The sequence below is a fragment of the Canis lupus genome, chromosome 20 (genome assembly GCF_011100685.1).
Source record: "Canis lupus familiaris isolate Mischka breed German Shepherd chromosome 20, alternate assembly UU_Cfam_GSD_1.0, whole genome shotgun sequence".
Lineage (NCBI taxonomy): Eukaryota > Metazoa > Chordata > Mammalia > Carnivora > Canidae > Canis > Canis lupus.
Window position 1 is genome coordinate 44,430,242 of NC_049241.1, and position 23,772 is coordinate 44,454,013.

The following is a 23,772-nucleotide window of genomic DNA, read 5'->3' on the forward strand; positions in this document are numbered from 1 at the left end:
TGTCCTCAACCTGCTCCAGAGAAAAATAGACTGTGGGCAGTGAAGTGGGGTGTAGGGGGTAGAAGCCAGAGATCGGGGAGCAGGGGACTGTAGTGGAAGCTGATGAGGGAAGCTGACTGCGTGGAGGTTGTGGGGCTGGTGAGACTGGCTTCACTTGGAAGGGGAACCACCAGGAGGGGCTGACAGATCAGGAGAGGGGAGAGAAGAGTCAGGGCCAACTCCAGAGCTTCTGGATAACCCGGAGGCTGGGGAGTTGGGGCAGGGAAGATGAGGACCTCCTGAGGCTCAAGATGTGTGAGTTCCCTGTGGTTCACCTCCTGGGCTTCTCTGTGACAACTAAACTCATAAGCTCTTGGTCTAGGAGGAGAGGTCAAGGTGTGAAGTAGAGATTTGGAGACATCCAGAGCCTTGGTGTCTTCATCAATGAAATGGAGACAATTGTCCTGCCACCTCAGCCTACTAGAAGGAGCCCATGAGTTAGGCACCCCACCTCCCCAGCCTGATTTGCAGTGGACCTGCAGCAAATGCCCCTCCTTTCTTTCTTGGTCCCCCTTCTCTGACACCTTCCCCAAATCCCAGCTTCCCTGGGTCCCTCATGGATTCATAGATCATTTCATGGCCCCCATGTTGGTCCAGGGAAATCCCAGGAGCACCACCTCTGTCACCCATCCTCTCTCCAGGGGACACTCTGAGTCCAAAGGTCAAAAGCCACAGTGAATCCCCTGCAAACAGACATTCACATGTGCTCATAAAGACAAAAACACCTACAGAAACAAGGCAATCAGCTATACAGGGCCCGCTCACAGGCCACAAAAACCTCTCAGACATCTATTCACACTCACATGTTATGTTCTACATTCAGGCAGATGCACTTATCTATAAAAATACAGGTGGCAAAACTTAGATAACCAAGCTAGAAGCCCTTTCCTCCAAGCCTTGAAACACAAAACATCAGATTCTTGAGACTATTTTTTTTTGTCTTTGATCCAGCCATGCCTGAAGCTCACTGTACTTTTAGAGCTTTTTGTCACAAAATTTTCCCTGGAGCCCATTTAAGTTGGGGTGTGTGTGTGTACATGTGTGTGTGTGTGCAATCAGAGTCCTGGCTGATAGAGATGAATAAGGCTTTGCCAAACGAAAAGCACTGAGAAAGGAGGTAGTCCAAGATGAAAGATAGCATTTAGAGGGGCCTGGAGGTATGAGGTAGCATGGCCAGTGGCAAGCTGTATTATAGTGTGTAGTGCTGGCAGCTGACTGGAGTCAGGTAGAGGTATAAGAATTCAGTCTGAGCACTTGAGAGTCTAGTCAGTGGGAGCACCCGAATGTTCTTGATCCACGTTCAGAACTCTCCAGTGGGAGGCAGTGTGTGGATAAATGAATGCATTTGCCTCAGACCTGCGAGATAGGTGCAGATGCCAGGAGACTGAGTCTCAGGGAGGACGGCCACACGGTCCCAGAGAGAGTCCTGACTCCGCCGAGGCCTGAACGTGCCGAGGGTCTTTGAACTACAACCTCCGGCATGCAACTCGAGCGACCTCGTGGCCCCCGTGGTTTGCTCCAGCTGCAAGCCCGACGATTGGCCTTTCGGGCTGTTTGTCAGAACAGAGTTGGACTCTGATTGGTTAGATTCCCTCGAGGGGACGGAGCCTCGGGTCAGCGGACCTCGCTCCCGCCGGCGACATGGTGAGCCGGCGGCCCGCCGTCCGGGGGGCCTTGATGGAGGGGCCAGGGATCCCTTTGTGGGGGGTTCGGGGAGACACCGAGGGGGCGGGGATCCCTTTGTGGGGATTGGGAGCTCTGAGGGACTCTGGGTCGCGCAGAGGGCCATGTGTCCCTCTCTGGGTCCATCCAGTCTCCCTGTGGGACCTGTGTGGGGGTTGAGGGTTCTGCCTAGGTAGGGGACTGGAGGCCCCCGAGCGCTCGGGAATTCTGGGAAAATCCCTGGGGGCCCTCTAAGGGCCTGGGGTCCTGCCGAGGGGTCGCAGCGCTGCAGAGGTGCCCGGGGCCCCGGGAACGTACAGATCGTCGCTGGGGAGGTTTGGGGTCCCCCTGGAGCCCACGCTTGGCGACGTGGGTCCTGCGGAAGGATGGGGGGCCACTGCGTGGATGGAGGCCTGTAGAAGGGCCAGGGAGAGCCCCGAGAGGAGGAGCCTGGCCAAGGGGATCAGGGTGGCCTCGGGGCGCGCGAGGGTCCCAGAATTAGAGACAGCACAGTTGAAACCCTCAGGTGTCACGCGGCTTTGGGTCCAGTCTATTGGGGTTATTCACACTTAGCCCGGCCACTTGGGTGGGTCAGGCTGATGCGGGGCGAGAGCAGGAACTCCCAACTCCTAAATGTTCGGACTGGGCGGAGCGAGGGGCCCTAGATGACCACCCGGCCCTGCCTGGGGGAATGCCCGAGGAGGGGCGTTGGGAGGCGCCCGAACTGAAAAGCCCCGAAAAGCTGACGCGGTTCCAGGCCGGCGCGGGGTGCGGGAAGCAGTGGGAGCTGAGCGGAAGGGTTCTCGAGAACAGGATGGAGAAATATCTCATTGGTGTTCGCAGGTAGCAAAATTCTCACATTCTTGGATTGTAGGTTCAGGGAAAGGCTTTGAGGAGGAGAGGGACGTGGGCCGATGCGGGGCTCCAGATATCTTTGGAAACCTGCAGAGCCAGGACCTCAAGACGGAGGCTGCTGGGGGGCGGGGCTTGAGAAACGCCCCTGGACCGACCTCAGGAGCCTCAGGCGGAGGGATGCCTGTCTTTCTTCCCTCCTTACCTTCTCCTGCCCTCCTTCCTTGCTCCTTCTTCCCTCCCTCTCTCCTTCCTTCCTTCTATCCTGCCTGTCCTAGGTGCTGGAACCGAAAGGTCTGAACAAAGGTCCCCGCCCTGGGAGGTGTCAGAGGGTGATAGGGGTCTGCAATGGAGAACCCAGGGGTTCGACACAGAGAGGGCTACCAAGAAAGCCGAGCAGTTGGGCAGAGTGTCTAGAGTTGGGCCCACCAGGCCTTGCAGGCTGTGAAAAGGAGTTGGATGTTGACTGACATGCTGACTCACTGGGAAGGGCTGAGGGCTGTGTCCGTGGGAGTGATGGATGGGTCCTGGGGCCTCCAGACAGAGTTGATCCGCAAGCTCGAGCTCGGTGGCATGGAAGTCCAGGCTAGAGGTGCCTCTGTGCTGGGGTTGTGCTGGGCCAACAGTGGTTAAAAACCTAGCAGGAGATTGAGTCACAGCGTGGAAGCCAAAGAGAGAAAAAGGAAAGTTGGCAGGGGAGCCCCAGGGTCTGATATCTGTAGAGGCACAGGTGGGAGGCTCTGGGGGCATGGGGAGGGGAGAAGAGGATCCTAGGAGGAGGAGAGGCCTGCCTCACTGGGCTTGAAAGGGGGCCCCCTGACTGACCATGCCCATGTTCTTTATTGACTGCTCACCAGTCTGCATTTTAGGGTTAGGGAGGGTGAGCAGTGAGAATAGGAGATTTGTGAGATTTAGAGACCAGAAAGATGGTGCCCCGACCTCAGTACTGAAAAAATGTTTCTGGTTTATGAATCACGGGCATAGAGAAAATATCCTGTTAGTTATCGTAATGATGGATTTCTCAGCAGTCATTCTGAATTACTGTGTTGGCTGGATATGCATCACGCTGGAGCTTTTCCTATTAAAGTTAGCATATTTTTGCCCGATTAAAGAATCATTTTAACAATTAATTTTAATATTAAAGTAATCTTTATTTCACTTTTAGTTGTTAATTATAATATCATAATACTAGTCGACAGCACTCCTGAGCACATAATTTTGTATAATTACATAATTACTGATACCAAATTGGTATTTACTGCATTCAAGCAGGAAAACTGAGCTTCAGACTGATTACCCAAAGCATTTCTTCTAAAACGTTTTAAAATTAATATAGGAAAACGTGTTCTGAATTGTTAAATAGTTTGTTATGTAGAACTTAGTGAGAAATTCCTAATTTAAAAAGTCATCCCACCCAAACGTGTAAGTCTTTGTCCTGACACTGATAGTGGCCAGAAATAGGCTTTCCAAGGAGGTCGATTACAAAGGGAGGGAGAAGGAGAAGGAGAGGGCTATGGATTCATCAGGATAATCTCTGGTGGGAAAGACAGGGGGAAGCTGCCAGGGTGCACCACATTGTGCGGGTGGGACCGTGGGAGGGGTGCCTCTTTCACAGGGTATGCTCCTCTAAGGTCCGGAAAGTGGTCTTGACAGTACACGAAACAAAATAGCACCCCATCTCCAGATGGGGAAACCGAGGCCTGAGGGAGATGAATACCTGAAATCCATAGCGGAGACCAGAAACGAACCCTAGTCTCTGCTCCCGCGCGTGCTCACCGCCACCCCACACCCCAGCTAGGTGGTGGTGGTAGGGAGTGGGGGAAATCCACACACAGCAGGGGCTCCCTGGGTTGAGTCTGACCCCACCCCAGGCCCCTCCTTCAAGATGCTGCTGGGACCTGGGAGATCCACCCTCCCCAACCTGGCCCCAGCCTCCCTATAAATAGCCTGAGTTCCCAGGCAGGGAGCTTGTGACCTTCTGGCAGACGCTGCCCTTCATGTCCCCTCTCCCCAGGCGGTCCTGGGAGTGCAGCTGGTGGTGACCCTGCTCACCGCCACCCTCATGCATAGGCTGGCACCTCACTGCTCCTTCGCACGCTGGCTGCTCTGCAACGGCAGGTGAGCCACAGCCCCGCCCCGGGCGGTGGGAGGAGCCCCGCCAGGCCCGCCCCCTCTGCCTCCTTCAAACCCTGCGCGAGCCCTACGAAGTGGTTTTGGTTTTTTATTTTTTATTTTTTTGGTTTTGGTTTTTAAAAAACGTTATTGAGATATAATTGACGTACAATAGACTGCAAATATTTGAAGCTCGCAGTTGGGTCAGTTTTGACAGCTGTACACAGCCGTGAGACCACATTTCCACACTGGGAAGAACAGTTACTTCCTCCACTCCCTGCCTTCCTGGATCCTAACCCCCTGTTAGGATCCTGTTCCACAGTAGTCTCGCTGAGACCTGTTTCCTGCAATGCTTTTCGTCCCTGTTTGGATCTTGGACCCTTTCTGAGATCTGGTGGAAACCATGAACTTTCCAGAACAATGCACATGCCTGCTCCGCTAGAAGAGATAGCCAGCAGATTCAGGGGTGTCCGGGATGCCTCGCCACCCTGGCTTTCCGGAGAACTTCTCGCTGCACTCCCCCAGCAAACCCCTAACCCACCCTCCTGAGCCTTCCCCTGGCCTTGCATGGCCCCTGCTAGCCTGTCCCCATGCGTTTCGGGTCCAGCTCTCCTGACTCCAGCCCTGGGACTGAGGATTCACTGCCTTGAACCCTCCATGCCTGAGCTTTCCTGACTTCCCCATCTTTGCCCTCAGTCTCTTCCGATACAAGCATCCTACTGAGGAAGAGCTTCGGTCCCTGGAGGGAAAGCCGAGGCCCAGAGGCAGGAAGGAGCGGTGAGTGAGCCCCCAGCCTCAGGGGAGCGGCTCCCCTTCCAGGTGCAGATCTGGGCACCGAGGAGAGTGGTGGACACCCCCCAGGCTGAGAAGATGGCACTGTCATTCATTGGTTGCTTCCCGTTGACAGCTAATGCTTATTGGAAGTTTGCTCTGGGCCAGCCCTGTGAGCGGGTGGCGTGGCACCCTGGTGTGCAGAGACCCAGGCCTGGGGAGAAGGTACCTCCCAAGCCAGCTCCTCCTGTGCTCTGAGGGTGGCCCGGTGGGACCTCTCAGGCTAGCCTGGGGTGGTGGGTGGCCACGTCTGGCGGGGAGGAGAGAACTGAGGATGGTGCTCTGACACTCCTTCCTCGTACCCCCTTCCCCAGGTGGGCCAATGGCTATAGTGAAGAAAAGCCCCTGTCTGTGCCCCGAGACGCCCCTTTCCAGCTGGAGACCTGCCCCCTCACAGCAGTTGATGCCCTCGGTAACAGCCCAGCTGGGTCCACAGCGCCCCAGCCTCAGCCCACACTCTGGGGGATTGGCGCGGGGTCCAGCGCTGGCCTGCGCGCTGAGCTGCTGCTCCCCGCAGTCCTGCGCTTCTTCCTGGAGTACCAGTGGTTCGTGGACTTCGCCGTGTACTCGGGCGGCGTGTACGTCTTCACAGAGGCCTACTACTACGTGCTGGGCCCGGCCAAGGAGACCAACATCGCCGTGTTCTGGTGCCTGCTCACCATCGCCTTCTCCATGTATCCTTCCTCAGGCTGCCGAGTGGGTGTGGGAGGAGGGAGGCAGGTGGGAGCGGGCCTCGAGCTTTCCTCCACCCCCCTCACCCCCAGATTGGCCTATCAGTTATCGGCTGCCACCCCCCAAAACTCCCCCAAACTGGGTGGTGTAAAATGGTCACTGTTTTATTTGCTCTCCTCCTGGGCTAGGCTCAGCCGGGCCTCCATATCTCTGCTCTAAGGGGTCCCACCTTCCAGCAGGTGAGGCCGAGGTTCTTCCAAGTAGCAGAAACATCAGCAAGGAAGAAGGGGTGCTAAGAGCCTCCTGAGGCTTTGCAGGAAGTTGGCCCACCCCACCCCTGTCCATTCTCTTGGTCAGAGCAAGTCACCAGCCCAGATGCAGGGCCATGCTCCCTCTGGCATGTTTTTTTATGACGCTGCCTGGGGAACAGAGGCAAACCTGTACATTGAAGGCCCAAGTCTGAGAAAGGCCCTTGTGGGATGGGCTTGTGAAGAAGAGTCGGTCTGGAAGCCCACACTGGTTCTGGAAAGCCCTGTGGGTCTCTTTCAGGGCAGATTAGAGATACAGCCCTTGTATCTCTGATAGTTTCTCTGAGGAATGGGAGATTTTCCTGCCATGAATGCAGCCAGGCTAGGTGGGTCAGGGAGGCCAGACCTCCCGAAGAGACAGACTTGCTGGTTCTTTCTTTCTTTCTTTCTTTCTTTCTTTCTTTCTTTCTTTCTTTCTTTCTTTCTTTCTTTCTTCTTTCTTTCTTTCTTTCTTTCTTTCTTTCTTTCTTTCTTTCTTTCTTTCTTTCTTTCTTTCTTCTTCTTTCTTTTTCTTTCTATTTTATTTATTTATTCATGAGAGACACAGAGAGAGAGGCAGAGACACAGGCAGAGGGAGAAGCAGACTCCATGCAGGGAGTCCGATGTGGGACTCAATCCCAGGACTCCAGGATCAAGCTCTGGGCCAAAGGCAGGCGCTAAACCACTGAGCCACCCAGTGATCCTTCTTTTCTTTTTTCTTTTCTTTTCTTTTCTTTTCTTTTCTTTTCTTTTCTTTTCTTTTCTTTTCTTTCTTTTCTTTTCTTCTTTTTTTTCTTTTTTTTCTTTTCTTTCTTTTTTTCTTTTCTTTTCTTTCTTTTTCCTTCTTTCTTTTCTTTCTTTTCTTGCTTTCTTTCCTTTCTTTCAAGATTTTTTTTAAGATTTTATTTTTATTTTTATTTATTTTTAAGATTTTATTTATTTATTCATGAGAATACACAGAGAGGAGAGAGAGAGAGAGAGGCAGACACAGGCAAAGGGAGAAACAGGCTCCATGCAGGGAGCCCGACTTGGGATGGATCCCAGGTCTCTAGGATGCCCTGGGCTGTAGGTGGCGCTAAACCGCTGAGCCACCGGGGCTGCCCTTTCTTTCAATATTTTATTTATTTATTCATAGGAGACACAGAGAAAGAGAGGCAGAGACACAGGCAGAGGGAGAAGCAGGCTTCCTGCAGTGAGCCTGATGTGGGACTCCACCCGAACCAAAGACAGACAGACGCTTAAGCACTGAACCACCCAGGTGTCCCTTGCTGGCTATTTTAGTCAGAAATGGCCACAGATACGGGTTGGTTGAGCCTCCAACTCTTTTTTTTTTTTTTTTTTAATTTTATTTATTTATGATAGGCACACAGTGAGAGAGAGAGGCAGAGACATAGGCAGAGGGAGAAGCAGGCTCCATGCACTGGGAGCCTGACGTGGGATTCGATCCCGGGTCTCCAGGATCACGCCCTGGGCCAAAGGCAGGCGCCAAACCGCTGCGCCACCCAGGGATCCCAGCCTCCAACTCTTGATTTCAGCTGGGGTCATGATCTCGGTGGTATCATGGGATCGAGCCCTGAACTGGGCTCCTTGCTCAGCATGGAGTTGACCTGAGATTCTTTCCCCCTCTCTGCTCTGCTCCTCCCCCAACTCAAGCTCTAAATAAACAAACAAACAAATAAATATTTTAAAAAAGAAAAAACAAAAAGAGGAATGGCTATAGGTGGTGTGATGAGGCTGAGCTGGAAGCCCAGGCATGCCTGCCACCCACACACCCCAAGCCTGCTGACACAGGCATGAGCAACATGGACCTTGTGTTCTGGGCTTGTTGGGTAGCTCACTCCTCTCCCGGGTCATTGCCCTGCTCCCCAAGACTCCAAACCCCAGCTCTGGTGTTTTGGGCTCTGGGGTTGGGGGGATAATTTGGCTGGGAGTGGGGGAGTGGGGAGGGGGCACTGTAGCTGCTCCAGGCTTCCTTAGCCTCATCCCCAGCAAGATGTTCCTGATGGTGACCCGCTTGTACTTCAGCACCGAGGAAGGGGGCGAACGCTCTGTCTGCCTCACCTTTGCCTTCCTCTTTCTGCTCCTGGCCATGCTGGTACAGGTGGTCCAGGAGGACACTCTCGAGCTGGGGCTGGAGCCAGGTATGTTCAGTCTCTGAGGCATGGGGTCACCACGGCCACCACTCCCTTGTGGAAGTGGGGTTTGATGGGGATCCCTGGGTGGCGCAGTGGTTTGGCGCCTGCCTTTGGCCCAGGGTACGATCCTGGAGACCCGGGATCGAATCCCACATCAGGCTCCCGGTGCATGGAGCCTGCTTCTCCCTCTGCCTGTGTCTCTGCCTCTCTCTCTCTCTCTCTGTGACTATCATAAATAAATAAAATAAAAAAAAAATTAAAAAAAAAAAAAAAAAAAAGGAAGTGGGGTTTGAGTGGCTTGTTCCACCAGCACATATTAGGTGAAGGGGCAGGGGACTGCTTGGGCCTGAGTAGTCTCTATGGCCGCTTGCTACCCTGGGCATCTCCTGGGGCTTTGGGGCAAAAGGATATCCTGGCTCACTGTCCCTGATGGCAGCCTGCAGCTGTAGTTCTTTGCAGGGCACTTCTGCTGCCCTTATCTTCCCTCTCCCCAGCAGCCATAATGATTTCCTATCTACTTATTCTAATTTGGTGATGGAAATGGATAAATGGCACAAAATTCATAAAGTACAAGAGGATATACATAGAGTAAAAAATCACCCATGCCAACTCTCCTTCCAGGAGGAAAACTGGGGGATCACTTTCTTTTTTCCCCATAAAACAGTAGTGTTTATGGCTCCTTTCCCCTTAAAAACATTACTTTGGAGGTTGTCCCTTAACTGTACATACAGTGTGTTTTTTTTTTTTTAATGCCCACATAGTATTTCATTTTATGGATGTTCTATGATTATTTAACCAGTCCCCTACTTCTGGATATCTAAATCTTTCACTAGTAAACATTGTTGTTCACAACCATGTTGTTTTACAAGTGTTGTATAGGAATACCCTTGCACATGTGGTCCTGTGCAAGGAAGTGCATTTTTTTAAAAAAATTATTCATAGAGACACACACAGAGAGAGAGAGGGAGAGAGGCAGAGAGACACAGGCAGAGGGAGAAGAAGGCTCCATGCAGGGAGCCCGACGCGGGACTTGATCCCGAGTCTCTGGGATCAAACCCCAGGCCGCAGGCGGTGCTAAATTGCTGCACCATGGGGCTGCCCAGAAGTGCATTTTTAATTTTGATGATGTTGTAAATTCCCATTTAGGAAAAGATGAATGAAGTGCCTATTTCCCCACATCCTCTTCAATGTGTTTCCTCAGACTTTCTTTTTTCTTTTTTTTTTTTCTTTTTTTGTCTTGGGAAATCTGATAGGTGAAAATATAAGTGAGGGTGAGCATCTTTTCCTATGTGGAAAAGTAATTTCTCTCTGCTTCCAGAAAAAATCTGTTCTTTTGCCCAGTTTTCTATTGAGTTGTTGACCCTTTTATTGATTTGTAGGAGCTCTTTATATATTATAGACATTAACCTTTATGTGTGATAGTAGGTGCAAATATTTTTTCTTAGTTTCCCATTTTTCTTTTGTCTTTCTCTATTCTTTGGGTGAGCTTTTAAAAATACCATTTGGATCATATCACTTCTCTGCCTGATACCAGACCCTAGTGGTCTTTGAATAAAGATCAAAATATTCACCATGGCATGCAGTTTTGCTGTGGTTCTTGAGCTTTATCTTCACCAATTTTCCCTGCTTTTCAGTTTTTAAAATTACATAATGTTTGACATATATATGTATACATACACACGCACACACACATATAGAACATGTATATGTAAATTACAAAGCAAAATAATGTAACAAACTATCTTGTTAAATGAGAACCAGAACATTCTCAACCTTCTTACATGTCTCTGGTGTTCCTTTCCAGTCCCACTACCTTCCTCCCCTACTCACAGCCCCAACTGGTCTCCCAAATTTTGTGTTTATCATTCCTTTGCTTTTTTCTTTTTTTTCTTTTTTTTTAAATTTTTATTTATTTATGATAGTTATCACAGAGAGAGAGAGAGAGAGAGAGGCAGAGACACAGGCAGAGAGAGAAGCAGGCTCCATGCACCGGGAGCCCGACGTGGGATTCGATCCCGGGTTTCCAGGATCGCACCCTGGGCCAAAGGCAGGCGCCAAACTGCTGCGCCACCCAGGGATTCCCTCTTTTTTTTTTTTTTTTTTTTTTAATAAATAAGTTTAAGCTAACACAAGGCTTAAACTCAACCCTGAGATCAAGATCTGAGCTGAGACCAAGAGTCGGATTCTTGGTCCGACTGAGCCACTGAGCCACCCCATTCCTTTGCCTTTGTAAAAAATAGTTTCATTACATATGTCTCTGTCCCTAAAGAATTCATCATACAGTTTGCTCGCTGTTGTGGATGGTGTTAGCCAGTATGTGATCTGCCAACTGGTGCTTTTCTGTCTTTTTAATATTGTTTACAAAACGAGGACATGTCAGTCTGAGCAGCTTTTGTTCACCTCTTCTCACGGATCAATGACATTCTCTTGTGGGGCCACTTGTCTTCATTTGTCCATTCTTCTGTGCTGGGAGATTTAGGTGGTTTCGAGATTTGAGCTTTTTCACGGTTGCTATAGGGAACATTCTTGTACATGTTTCCTTGTACGCATACGCAGGCATTTCTTTGGGCACAGGATTTGGGGATGATGGGGATGTGTTCACCTTCCTAAGATGGTGCCTCAGCGTTTTTTCAGAGCTATTCTCGTAGCACTCCCGCCAGCCAAACAGCCCAGGGTTCGGAGTGAGGACACTGCATACAGGCCGTCCACTGAGTCCCAGTCACCCCGGGCAAGCATGGGTGAGATTGCAACAGCCTCCTGCCTCTCCTCCCTGCTTGTGAGGTGGGGTGATGAGTGCACCTTCCAGGGACATAGTCCAGTGCAAATGACTTGAGATCTATGGAAAGTGCTTGATTTTTCCCGGTCTAATGGTGGAAAACAATGCCTTTAGTGGTCTTTTTTTTTTTTTTTTTTTTTAAAGATTTTATTATTTATTCATGAGAGACACAGAGAGAGAGGCAGAGACATAGGCAGAGAGAAAAGTAGGTCTCCCACGGGGAGCCCAATGAGGGACTCCATCCCAGGACCCGAGGATCACGACCCGAGCCCAAGGTAGACACTCAACCACTGAGCCACCCAGGCGTCCCCACTTTCATCATTTTTAAGTGTACACTTCAGTGGCATGAAACACATCCACATTGTCATGCGACCATTGCTACCATCCATTTCACCCCCACCTTTCGCTTTGCAAATCTGAAACTCTGTCCCCACTGAACACTGACTCTCTATTCCTCCCCACCCCCCCGCCAGCCTCTGGCACCTTCCGTCTCTACGAGTCTGACTACCCTAGATGCTTTATATGAGGGGAATCATGCAGTATCTGTCTTAGTGACTGGCTTCTTCCACTGGGCGTGATATCATTAAGGTTCATCCATGCTGTAGCCTGGGTCCAAATTTCCTTTCTTTTTAAGGCTGAATAATATTCCTTTGCATAATACATCCCATTTGGCTCATCCATTCATGTATCAGTGGGCATTTATGTTGCTTCTATGTTTTCACTATTGCAAACAGTGTTGCTATGAACATGGGTGTACAAGTCCCTGCTTTTTAATTCTTTTGGGTACAGATCCAGAGGTGGAAGTGCCGGGTTATGTAGTAATTCTATGTTTAATTTTTTTTTGAGGAATCGACAAACTGTTTCCTTGAGTGGCTGCACCATTCTACATTCCTACCAGCTGTGCACGAAGGTTCCAGCTTCCCCACATCTTTGCCAACATTTTTTTTTTAAGATTTCATTTATTTATTTGAGAGAGAGAGAGAGAGAGAGAGGACAAGCATGAGAAAGAGAGAAAGCAGGGAGGGAGGCAAGCAAAGGGAAAAGCAGACACTCCACTGAGCAGGGAGCCCGATGTGGGGCTCAATCCCAGGACACTGGGATCCTAACCTGCGCCGAAGGCAGATGTCTAACTGGCTGAGCCACTCATATGCCCCTCAACAACATTTATTTCCCTTTACTTTTTTCTTAAGAGTGACCATCCTATCTCATTGTGGTTTTTATTTGTATTTGCCTAATGATGAGTGATGTTGAGCACATCTTCATGTTTGTTGGTCATCTGTATATTTTCTTTGGAGGAATTGTCTATTCAAGTCCTTTGCCTATTTTTTTTCTTTTTCAAAGATTTTTTTTTTTTTAATTTTTTTTTTTTTTTTTTAAATTTATGATAGTCACAGAGAGAGAGAGAGAGAGAGAGGCAGAGACACAGGCAGAGGGAGAAGCAGGCTCCATGCACCGGGAGCCCGACGTGGGATTCGATCCCGGGTCTCCAGGATCGCGCCCTGGGCCAAAGGCAGGCGCCAAACCGCTGCGCCACCCAGGGATCCCCTTTTCCAAAGATTTTATTTTATTATTTAAAAATTATTTATTCATGAGAGACACAGACAGAGACATAGGCAGAGGGAGAGTCAGGCTCCCCACGAGGAGCCTGATGTGGGACTTGATCCCAAACCTTGGGATCATGCCCTGAGCCAAAGGCAGATGCTCAACCACTGAGCCACCCAGGCATCCCTGTATCCCAAATTTAAAGAAGTTAAAATGTAGTGGTGGTAGGGAGTGTATCTTCAAATTTGTGGCATGGCTTTGTACTTTCTTTGTGTGGGTTTTTTTTTTTTTTCTCTTAAAAAGAATTGTAGGGCACCTGTCTGGCTCACTCCTGTCAGTGGAGTATGTGACTCTTGATCTCGAGGTTGTAGTTTGAGCCCCATGTTGGGTGTAGAGATTGCTTAAAAATAAAATCTTATATATTTTATTTTGAAAAATTTCAAACCATCAGAATGGTTGGAAGAATCCTCTAATGAACTCCCATATGCCCTTGACCTAGATTCATTTGGCCATTTTTGCATTATTTATTCTCTGTGCATGCACACACCACATTTTTTGGGCTGAGTTGTTGACTATAGTTGCACCCCTCACCTCTTTTGATGAATAGCAGTTCATTATTTTAGTTGATTTTTGTCTTGAATATATTCCCTTCCCTTCCCTACAATCAGAAAGACATTTTGTATTTTCCAACACAATATTTCGATTTTGCTTTTCATGTAAACCCTTAAACTCCTGGGCATTCACTACTGTCTTATGAGGTAGGGATCAAACCGAGTGTTTTCCATGGAATGACCTTGCTGTACAATTGTATTTTTAGTGAATTGTGGGTTCTTTTCATTTTCTTTCATCTTTTTCCGATCTTTCCCTTCTGCATGGCTAGGACCTCTGGCTTTTATAGCACTACTCTGGTAGGCTTCTTTTTCTTGTTTCCAATTTCTTAGTTGGCTATTTAGCTCATTAATTTTCAGCTTCTTCTATTTCTATGCTAGCATTTCTAGCATGTAAGGCTATAAATATTTGACTAAGTCCCACTTTTGTCTATTCCTTAAGTTTTGACTTGTAATTTACATCTTCAGGCAGTTCTGGGTAATTTAAAGTTTTCATTGCAATTTCTTTTCTTTCTTCTTCTTTATCTCTCTCTCTTTTTGTTTTTGTTTTTGTTTTTTTAGAGGAGGGAAGGGGCAGAGGGAGGGGGAGACAGAGAATCCTAAGCAAGCTTCATGACCAGTGCTGAGCCCCGTGTGGGGCTCAACCTCACAACCCCAAGATAATGACCTGAGCAGAAATCGAGTTGGACACTTAACTGATTGAGCCACTCAGGTGCCCTAGTCAGTGTTTTCTTTATATGTTTTGTGGCTAATTGACAAGGTGTTTACAAGTTTAGAATTGCTATATATATACCTAGTGAATCAACCATCTTATGATATATTGACCACTTCTGATTCTAATAATATTTGTCTTATTCTAGTTTATCTGGTAATATAGCCTTTTTGGCTTCTTTTTTAAAGTTGAGATATACTTGACATATACCATTGCTGGTTTCAGGTATACAATATAATGACTCGATATTTGTATGTATTACAAAACAATCACCACAATAAATCTGGCTAACATCCATCACCATACAGATATAACTTTTTTTTTCTTATGATGAAAACTTTTAAGATCTACTGTCTTAGCAACTCTCAAATATACAATACCACTTTTCTTTTGTATTTGTTGTATCTTTTTAACATCCCTTTTCTTTCAACCTTATAGGGACCTTATGTTGAGGTATGTCTCCTTAAAAAACATACAGCTGGATATTTTCAATTAAGTCTGTGTCATTTAACTTCAAAGTTTTAACCTGCTTACATTTATTATGATTACTGACCTATTTGGCATTGTTTCTACATCTCACCGTTTCACCTTCTTTTTGTTCTTTTTTCTGTGATTGCTGTTGACATTGGCTGCCAGTCTAATTGTCTTTCCTCTATAGGTGATCTGTCTTAAATACCTGGCTGCTTTGCGGTCTCTTTGTTTTTGGTATTCCAGTTTACTACAGTGTCTAGGTATGGATTTCTTTGTATTATTCAGATTTATTTTGTGTGTGTCATTCATTCTGCAGTTTTTTCAACTATTCTCTTCCAACATGTTCTCTCCTTCATTCTCTCTTCCCTTCTCTCTCTGGGGCTCTTATTTGACTTATGCTGGATTTTCTATTCTGTCCCCCTTATCCCTTAATCTCCCTTCATATTTTCTACCTTTTTATCTTTCTGAGTTGGAATCTGAGTGATTTCTTCAGATCCAATTCACTCATTCCTCCTTTTGCTGTTTTGAATATGCCATGTAACAACCTGTCATTTCAATAATTGTATTTTCCCTTTGGAGGAGCTTACCTGGTCCCTTCGCAAATATACCTGGTCATCTGAGGCAGCCTCATGTTGCCTGTTCTGTGATTCCACCTTTTATTTTCCTCAATAATTTCACATAATAATACCTGAAATTTTTCTGTAGTCTGAAGGGTTTAAATTTGTCTTTTTCCCCCTGCTTATTCTCCTTTTTGGTGATTTGTTCCCTGGTGTGTTTGGTGAATTGGGTTGTGAGCTCATTTTTATTTGCTTTTTACTCTGTGGAAAATCTGAGGGCCTGAGCTGAGGATTCTTTCCAGGCCTTTGGTTTTCTTCTATGGGAGTCCTTCATGCCCCTCTGGATTCCTGGTATAATCCAGGAAGCTCAGACTCAATGGTCCACTGCTCTCCCCCACCATGTCCCCCAGTCCACTCAAGGGTGTCTGCCTGTTACATTTTCCTATTCTTAAAAAAAAAAAAAAAATGCACATAACCAGGGCACAACGTTATCCTTTTGCCTGGCACAGGGCCCAGCTCCACTGGTGCATTCCTACCTGGGGAGCAAAAGTCTGTGGGGGAGGGGGTCAGAGCAGACACTGAAGGCTCCAGGGGTCTATTATTTTTTATTTTTTTAAAGATTTTTAAAATTTATTTGACAGTGAGGGAGCACAAGTAGGGGGGAGCAGCAGGCACAGGGAGAGAGAGAAGGAGGCTCCCCACTGAGCAAGGAGCCCAGTGTAGGGCTCAATCCCAGAACCCTGGGATCATGACCTGAGCTGAAACCAGACACTTAACTGACTGAGCCACCTGGCGCCCCTCCAGGGGTCTATTAGACACTGCCCTCTCCTTGTCTTCCCCAGGCCTGGCCAGTATGACCCAGAACTTGGAGCCACTTCTGAAGACACAGGGCTGGGACTGGGCGTGAGTCCTGGGAAGTGAGGTGGTACAAGAGCAGGCTGTAACTTGCAGGTGGGGTGCTGATGGGCTTTGGGGCCTCTTGACCCTTCTCTTCTCCCCAGGCTCCCACTGGCCAAGCTGGCCATCCGCATAGGGCTGGCATTCGTGGGGTCCATGCTAGGTGCCTTCCTCACCTTTCCGGGCCTGCGGCTGGCCCAGACACACCTGGATGCACTGACCATGTCGGAAGACCGGCCCACACTGCAGTTATGTAGAGTGCCAGATGGGTGGGAATGGAGGTGGGGAATCTAAAGAAGAGGCTAAGGGGATGCTGGGTGCCCAGGCCTCACTCCACTGTGCCCTTGCCCCTAGGTTCTTTCTTCATATCAGCTTCCTGTCCCCTCTGATCATCCTGTGGCTCTGGACCAAGCCCATTGCACGAGACTTCCTGCACCAGGCACCACCTGGGGAGATGCCCTTCTCCCTGTGCGCATCCGGTGGGGCTGGGAGGGAGGACAGTGGGGGCCCTTCTGTGTACCCCCCCCTCTCTGAGGCTCAGGGAGGAGCCTTGGATGCTGGGGGAAGATCCTGGAGCAGGGGCGGCCTCCCTAGCCCCTCACTCCCCTCCCCACAGGCTGTCGGACTCAGCCTTCGACTCCCTGCGCCTCTGGGTGCTGGTGGCACTGTGCCTGCTAAGGCTGGCAGTGACCAGGCCCCACCTGCAGGCCTACCTGTGCTTGGCCAAGGCCCGCGTGGAGCAGCTGCGCCGGGAGGCCGGCCGCATAGAGGCCCGCGAGATCCAGAGGCGGGTATGGGCACCGAAGGTTGGGAGGGAACTCGGGGCTCAAGGCAGGGGTCTGAAGGGGGTCACCCGAAGCCCGGAAGGCTGCCCCGCTCACCCCTCCCACGTAGCCACTGCTACCTGCCCCCTAGGTGGTGCGAGTCTATTGCTACGTGACGGTGGTGAGTCTGCAGTACCTGACGCCGCTCATCTTCACCCTCAGCTGCACCCTGCTGCTCAAGACACTGGGTGAGAAGTGGGTGGGGTGGGGTCGGAGCGAGGACGGAGAGGAGGGGCGGGGGCTTGCTCTTAGCTGGGGGTGGGCTGGGGGCGGAGCCTGGATGGCCCGGGGGAGGGGAGAGTAGGAGGAGGGCCCCCGAGGTTGGGGTGGGGGACAGGAGGCGGGTGGGGGGCGGTGGAGGGGTGGAGGCGGGGCTGGGAGGTGGAGTCGAAGGCTGGTGGTGGGGGGTGTCAGCACCATTGGGGGTCCCAGAGGTCTAACCCGCCTGTACCTCTACTCGTCCCGTCTCCACCCTCCTCTTCTCGCAGGCGGCTACTCCTGGGGCCCGGGCCGGATCCCCGTGCAGTCCCGGACCCCGTCCTCCACCCACGATCGCCTGGGGGGCCTGGGGGACGACGAGGCCCAGCAGACAGCGGCGCTGATCGCTGGGGCCCTGGGCAGCCTGCTCACGCCCCTCTTCCTCCGCGCCATCCTCACCTTCCTCATCTGGTGGACAGCCGCCTGCCAGCTGCTCTCCAGCCTCTTCGGCCTCTACTTCCAGCGGCACCTGGCGGGCTCCTAGCCGCCCGCAGACACTCCTGGGGCCCCGAGGCCCGGGCCTGAGCCAGCGGTGTAAGGGCCGCTTCCTCCGCGTGTGCCTCAGTATCCTCCGGTGCCAGGTGGGCCTGGGGGGCCCCCGCAGCACCTGCTGTGCCCGCCCACTTCACCGCAGTGCCTGAGCCCTGGGCCCCTTGGGTCCCATGTTTCTGCCTCAAAACTCTTGCCCTGGGCCCCGTGCCAGAGGATCCCAGGGCCATTGTCCCTGGATGGCATGCCCCCGCGCCCCGCTATTTGACGCACAGGTTGGAGGGTCATTCTTCTGAACAAATAAAAGAACAGGCTGATTTTTACTATCAGGATTGGAGTGGTTTGGGAGGCAGCTTTCTGCTTGTTGACGTTGGGTGCTGGGTGAAGGGAATGACCAAGGAGAGCACAGGGCCATCCACACTGTGAGCAAAGGCCTGGGAGCAAGAAGTGAAGGGAGGGGGTGGGGAGAGAAGAAATGCAACAATGTTGAGAGGAGAGGCCACAAATCAGTAGAGAAAGAAGACTGGGGGGTGGTGGTGGTGGTGGTGGTGGTGGTGGTGGTGGTGGTGGTGGAGGCTGGGGTGGTGGCAAGAGGGAGGGGAGGGTGGGGGAGAGCCCTGGGAGGGGACTGGGGGATGAGAAGGCAGGGAGATAGAGATGACAGATAAAGTAGGAATCTTGCAGGAGGAATAAGAAGATAAAAGATGGAAAACCGATGGGTGGGCGGGGTCGGGGGGGGGGCACTAGGGAGCAAAGGAAATCAGAGAACTGGCCCAGAAGAATCTTCCAAAGCCAGAGAGTTCTGGGAAGACACACCGGAGCAGAGGGAGGCCCTGATGGAACCAGGCCATGTGAATTCCCCGGGACCGCAAGTCTCCAGGTGCTGCGGGACAAGAGCTTCATCCCAAGGGACGTGTCTAGGAAGTTCCCAGAAGGAAGGAAGCCAGGAAGCCCAGCTCCCAGCCGGGACAGAACAGGTCATACCTACTGGGTCAGGAATCAGAGAGGATGGAGTGTTGTCCCTAGTTCTGCTGGTCCCACACTATGGCTGGCACCCCAGGAGGCCCTGAAACCCCGCCCAGCCCACTGACACAGCCACCCCCCCACCCTGCTGCGGCGACAGGGAGTGGCAGCAGTGATGCCTCTGGCCACCTGGCCCTAGGCTTGCTCAGCCAGGGCTATGCGTGCTCTCTGCTCTCAGAGCTCAATGCCATGTGGTCTAGGGACATGCAGGAAGGTGGAAACGCCTAAAGAAAAGCAAGAGCGGGATCCCTGGGTGGCGCAGCGGTTTAGCGCCTGCCTTTGGCCCAGGGCGCGATCCTGGAGACCCGGGATCGAATCCCACGTCAGGCTCCCGGTGCATGGAGCCTGCTTCTCCCTCTGCCTGTGTCTCTGCCTCTCTCTCTCTCTCTCTCTGTGTGACTATCATAAATAAAAATTAAAAAAAAAAAAAAGCAAGAGCGTGACTAGCACACGCGTGAGGCACAGCAGGTACAGTGGGGTGTGGCCCCACGTGGGACGAGGCCAAGGCACGAAGAATCCATGAATGGTCACAGGCTCTCACTGCCGGGCGTTAAACCACAGATGTCTTACACACTCTTTCTGGGATACATTGCACAATTAAAAAGAAAAGTCATAAGAATGAGAGAAACTAAGTGGAACCACATCAGAGAAAAATAGGGAAGATAGGGGGTGGTCAAGATCCTGTGTTTTTAGAAGTATGACTTTTGTTAACGGACACAGCAGTGGTAATCACCACACGTCAGTGCTTCTCACAGGCGCAGACAATAGTCCATGTCTGGAGACAATCTTCTGGAGACAGTTTGGGTTGTCACAACTGAGGGGACAGAGACACCAGTGCATCTTGGGGGGGGGGGGGGTGGAGGCTAAGGATGCTGCTGGGCACCCAAATGTGCCCAGGATGACCCCAGCTCAGATGCTAGTGGTGCCCAGGCTGAGAAGCCTGTTAGTACAAGAAACGGAATGTATTGGGGTGCCTGGATCAGGTCATGATCCCGGGGTCATGGGATCAAGCCCTGAGGGAGGCTCTCTGCTCAGTGGGAGGAGTCTGCTTCTCCCTCTGCCTCTGTCTCTGCCCCTCCCCTCCACCCCTGCTCCTGTTCGCTCTCTCTCAAATCAACAAATAAAATCTTAAAAAAAAAAAAAAGAAAACCCAATAACAAGTCAAACTTTTTTTTTTTAAGATTTTATTTATTTATTCATGAGAGACAGAGAAAGAGGCAGAGACATAGGCAGAGGGAGAAGCAGGCTCCCTGGGGGGAGCCTGATGTGGGACTCGATCCCTGGACCTGGGATCACCCCCTGAGCCAAAGGCAGTTGCTCAACCAACCAGGCGTCCCACAAGTCAAACTTTCAACTCAAGTGAGCAAAGGAAAAAAACAGTGGGGAGAAAAGATATAACAAACCAAGATGGAACCCAAGATGCACCCACACACCTCCAGATGACTCTCGTCTGTGTCCCTGGACCTCCACCTGGTCAAGTCCCAGGCCTCATGACCTCGCTCTCCTCCTGTCACTGCCTGGTCACCACCCAGCCCCTGGATGCCCTACTGCTTCCCTGTCGGAACAGTGAAGACCTACAAGGCTGGCGGCTGGCTGTTGGTGAGGGCAGGCACTGAATTACATTCTCTCAAACGTCTATGTTGAGGTCCTAACCCCTAGGACTTCAGGATATGACTGTATTTGGATACTGGGTCTTTAAAGAGGTGATTATGTTAAAATGAGGTCATTAAGATGGGCCCTGATTCAACCGGACTGGCGTCCTTATATGAGAAAATTTTCTTTTTTCATTGTAAGAAAATTTAGACACAGATGTGCTGTGAAGATAGCCATCTGGCCAGCAGCAAGCCGAGAGGCCTGAATAGACCCTCATGACCTTGGAAGGAATCAAACCTGCTGACGTCTTGATTTTGGACCTCTGGTATTCAGAAGTTTAAGAGAATAAATCTGTTTCAAGCGAGTCCAGGGCTGTTGTTTTGGCGGCCGCAGGAAACTCCAGACAGTGAGAGGATGTGGTATAAATGCTACCGTCGGGCACCTGGTGGCTCAGTCGGCTAAGTGGCCAACCTTGGTTTCAGCACAGGTCATGGTCTCAGGATCCTGCTATGTGGCTCCACTCAGTGGGGAGTCCACTAAGAATCCTCCCTCTCCCTCTGCCCCTTCCCCCTGCACACATTATCTCTCAAATAAATGAATAAATCTCTATTTATTTATTTATTTTAAATTTTTATTTATTTATGATAGTCACACAGAGAGAGAGAGAGAGAGAGAAACAGAGACATAGGCAGAGGGAGAAGAGGGCTCCATGCACCGGGAGCCCGACGTGGGATTCGATCCTGGGTCTCCAGGACCACGCCCTGGGCCAAAGGCAGGCGCCAAACCGCTGCGCCACCCAGGGATCCCTAAATCTCTTTTTAAAAAGCATGCTACCATCTGCTTGCAGGATTATCTGGCATTCCTATTTATTTCTGGATAGATTCCCTGCAAAGATGACCCTGTCACGAGGACTCAGGACCCATGGTTTACCTGGGAGGTCACCCCAGGGAGACTCCTTGGGGCCAGAGACATGAAACAGGGAGGGAGGAGGTGTTGATGAACAGGTGACAAAGTGGGGCACCTAGGCTTGGTCCTGTTGGGGACCTCGGGGGACAGTGTGGATCTCACTTGAGTGACCCACCCACTGGGGAGGGACTGTCTACAATCATTGGCTGAGGGCTGCTCCTGGGCTGTCAGGTCATGCTCCGGTGGGGAAGCCCCCAGACCGGGCTGCAGTGGCTTCCAGCCAAAAGCAGTTGGTGGCAACCATGAATGCTGGACTTAGGGAGGGACACTGGCTGCATCAGTTAACATAACCCTTGATCTTTACTTAGCAATTTTGTTCCTGGAAACCCAGACACACTAGTACATGAGTGCAAAGTGGCACATACGATGTTTGTTTCAGAGAGTGTCAGGAAGCTCAACCCTAACTGTCTTCAGTAAACAGCATAAAGCCACTCCTATTGCCAGAAGTTGAGAGCTTCAGGCAAAGCTGGATCCAGCAGCCCAATGTCACCATTATCCAACTCCTTTCTTCATCTCTGCTCCATTTTCGGCAGTGTCCGCTTCACCCTGGGATTGCATCCTATCTTGTGATCACAAGATAGTCCCAATAATTGTCTGCACTGATGTTCCTTCTCTCGGGGCCAGTGGGAGAGGGAGGGTGCTTCCAGAAGTTCTCCCTGGAAATGGTTAGTAAACATCTCTTCTGTCATGGGCCCAGATGGGGTCACCTGCCTACCTCTATATTTTAGGGGATGCCAAGTGGTTGGAAGGAAATGGGGAGTTGACCCCTTCCTCCCAGGCTCAGGGGCTGGGATGTGAGGTGGGAATGACCAGAAATCAGTAGGATGTGAGAGGCAAGCTCAGCAGGCTCCAGGGGCCACTACCAAGCTCTCATGACAACAGAGCACTAACAACCCCGATGGCCATCAATAAAGGACTGGTAGATGGCATCACAGGCCACCACCCCAGGGAAACACCAAACTGTGGCTTAACAGTAAGACAAACTGTATGTAATAGGGACCACTGTGTACGAAATTGGGTTGAGGGGCGTCTGGGGGGCTCGGTTGGCAAAGCGGCTGCCTTCAGCTCAGGTCATGATCTCAGGGTACAGGGATCGAGCCCCGTGTCAGTGGGGAGTCTGCTTCTCCCTCTCCCTCTTGCTCCCCTTGCTTGTGCTGTTTCTCTCTCTTAAATAAATAAAATCTTAAAAAACAAAATAAAACAAAACAAAATGAAACCTGGTTCAATGAAAGCATCAGAGCGGCTTGGGGCCAGCAAGGCAGAATGTACTTGAACCACTCACCTCCCCAGTGTGCACACACAGGCACACATGCTCCCCCAGTTGCCCCTCCCCCCGGCATGTGGAGGCTCCCACTTCCCACCTCTGGTTGGGTGAGCACACCCCAGGTTGGTCCAGGAAATGGGCTGCCACAGAAGCAAGTCTCTCTCTCTCTCTCTCTTTTTAAAGATTTTATTTATATATTCATGAGAGAGAGAGAGAGAGAGAGAGAGACAGAGAGAGAGAGAGAGAGAAAGGCAGAGACACAGGTAGAGGGAGAAGCAGGCTCCATGCAGGGAGCCCGATGTGGGACTCGATCCCGGGACCCCAGGATCACGCCCTGAGCCGAACGTGGCTCTAGACCCCTGGGCCACCTGGGCTGTCCTGAAGCAAGTCTCAATGGCCACTGTGAGACGTCTGGTGGCCTCATCCTCGGGCCCCTGCAGACAGCCATGCTCGCTCCTAAAGCCTCAGCTGAGGAGTGGAGCCCCCAGCACATGACAGACAGGCAGGGCCCGGGAGAGAAACAGGACTTGAAGGCCATGTCGCTGCAGCAGGATGCAACCCGTTCTGACTGATGACGTGGGTCACCATGTATGTACTCAAAAGGGACAAGTGTTTATGCCCAGGATGTCTCCCCAAGGACACATGAGAAACTGGGAACAGAAGACACCTTGGTGGAGGGAACTGGAAGGCTGACCTACTTCTCACCATAACCCTTTTGTACAGTTTGAGTTTTCTAGAAGACCACAGTATGTATTAATAATTCAAACAATAAATACATTAAAAATGTTTATTCAAGGGGTGCCTGGCTAGCTCAGTTGGTAGAGCACATGACTCTTTTTTTTTTTTTTTTTTTAGAGGGAGAGGTGGGAGGGGCAGAGAGCAAACCCCAAGCAGGTTCCATGCCCTGCACAGGGCCTGACTCGGGTTGGATCCTATGACCTTGAGATCATGACCTGAGCTGAAATCAAGAGCCAGGTGCTTAACCCACTGAGCCTCCCAGGTGCCCTGAGTGTGCAACTCTTGATCTCAGGGTCTTGGGTTTAAGCCCCACATTGGGTGTGGGGCCTACTTAAAAAAAAAAAAAAAAAAAAAAGGTTTATTTAACATGTTTAAAATCTGTCAAAATAACCTCAACCCTGACCCTGTTTTTGGTTTGCAGTGGGTGGGGCTTGGGGGTGAGAGCTGAAGAAGAGAAGGACGTG

The 23,772-nt window shown here is 50.6% G+C and overlaps 1 protein-coding gene across 4 annotated transcripts; it reads left to right on the forward strand.

Moving 5' to 3' along the window:
• Window positions 1-1,568: 1,568 nt before the first annotated feature.
• On the forward strand, window positions 1,569-18,053 carry TMEM161A (transmembrane protein 161A). 4 transcript variants are annotated; one of them, XM_038566754.1, is made up of 13 exons: window positions 1,642-1,683; window positions 2,576-2,847; window positions 4,568-4,671; window positions 5,362-5,442; window positions 5,811-5,908; window positions 6,014-6,170; window positions 8,445-8,596; window positions 16,099-16,159; window positions 16,258-16,401; window positions 16,508-16,621; window positions 16,770-16,944; window positions 17,069-17,165; window positions 17,466-18,053. In XM_038566754.1, exons 2-13 carry the CDS (start codon window positions 2,734-2,736, stop codon window positions 17,717-17,719), a joined length of 1,551 nt encoding a protein of 516 aa, XP_038422682.1. In that variant the 5' UTR covers window positions 1,642-1,683; window positions 2,576-2,733; the 3' UTR covers window positions 17,720-18,053. The 4 variants fall into 4 exon arrangements, with proteins under 4 accessions (XP_038422683.1, XP_038422682.1, XP_038422684.1 ...); XM_038566755.1 differs by lacking the exon at window positions 2,576-2,847 and having other exon boundaries at window positions 1,569-1,683; XM_038566756.1 differs by lacking the exon at window positions 16,258-16,401.
• Window positions 18,054-23,772: the final 5,719 nt, after the last annotated feature.

What these genes read in the sequence shown, in the direction of transcription:
- TMEM161A (XM_038566754.1), top strand. Translation starts at nt 2,734, where the DNA reads ATGCCTGTCTTTCTTCCCTCCTTACCTTCTCCTGCCCTCCTTCCTTGC. An exon ending in CTAGGTGCTGGAACCGAAAG is followed by an intron (nt 2,848 to 4,567) that starts GTCTGAACAAAG and finishes CCCTCTCCCCAG; the next exon opens with GCGGTCCTGGGAGTGCAGCT. An exon ending in CTCACCATCGCCTTCTCCAT is followed by an intron (nt 6,171 to 8,444) that starts GTATCCTTCCTC and finishes CCTCATCCCCAG; the next exon opens with CAAGATGTTCCTGATGGTGA.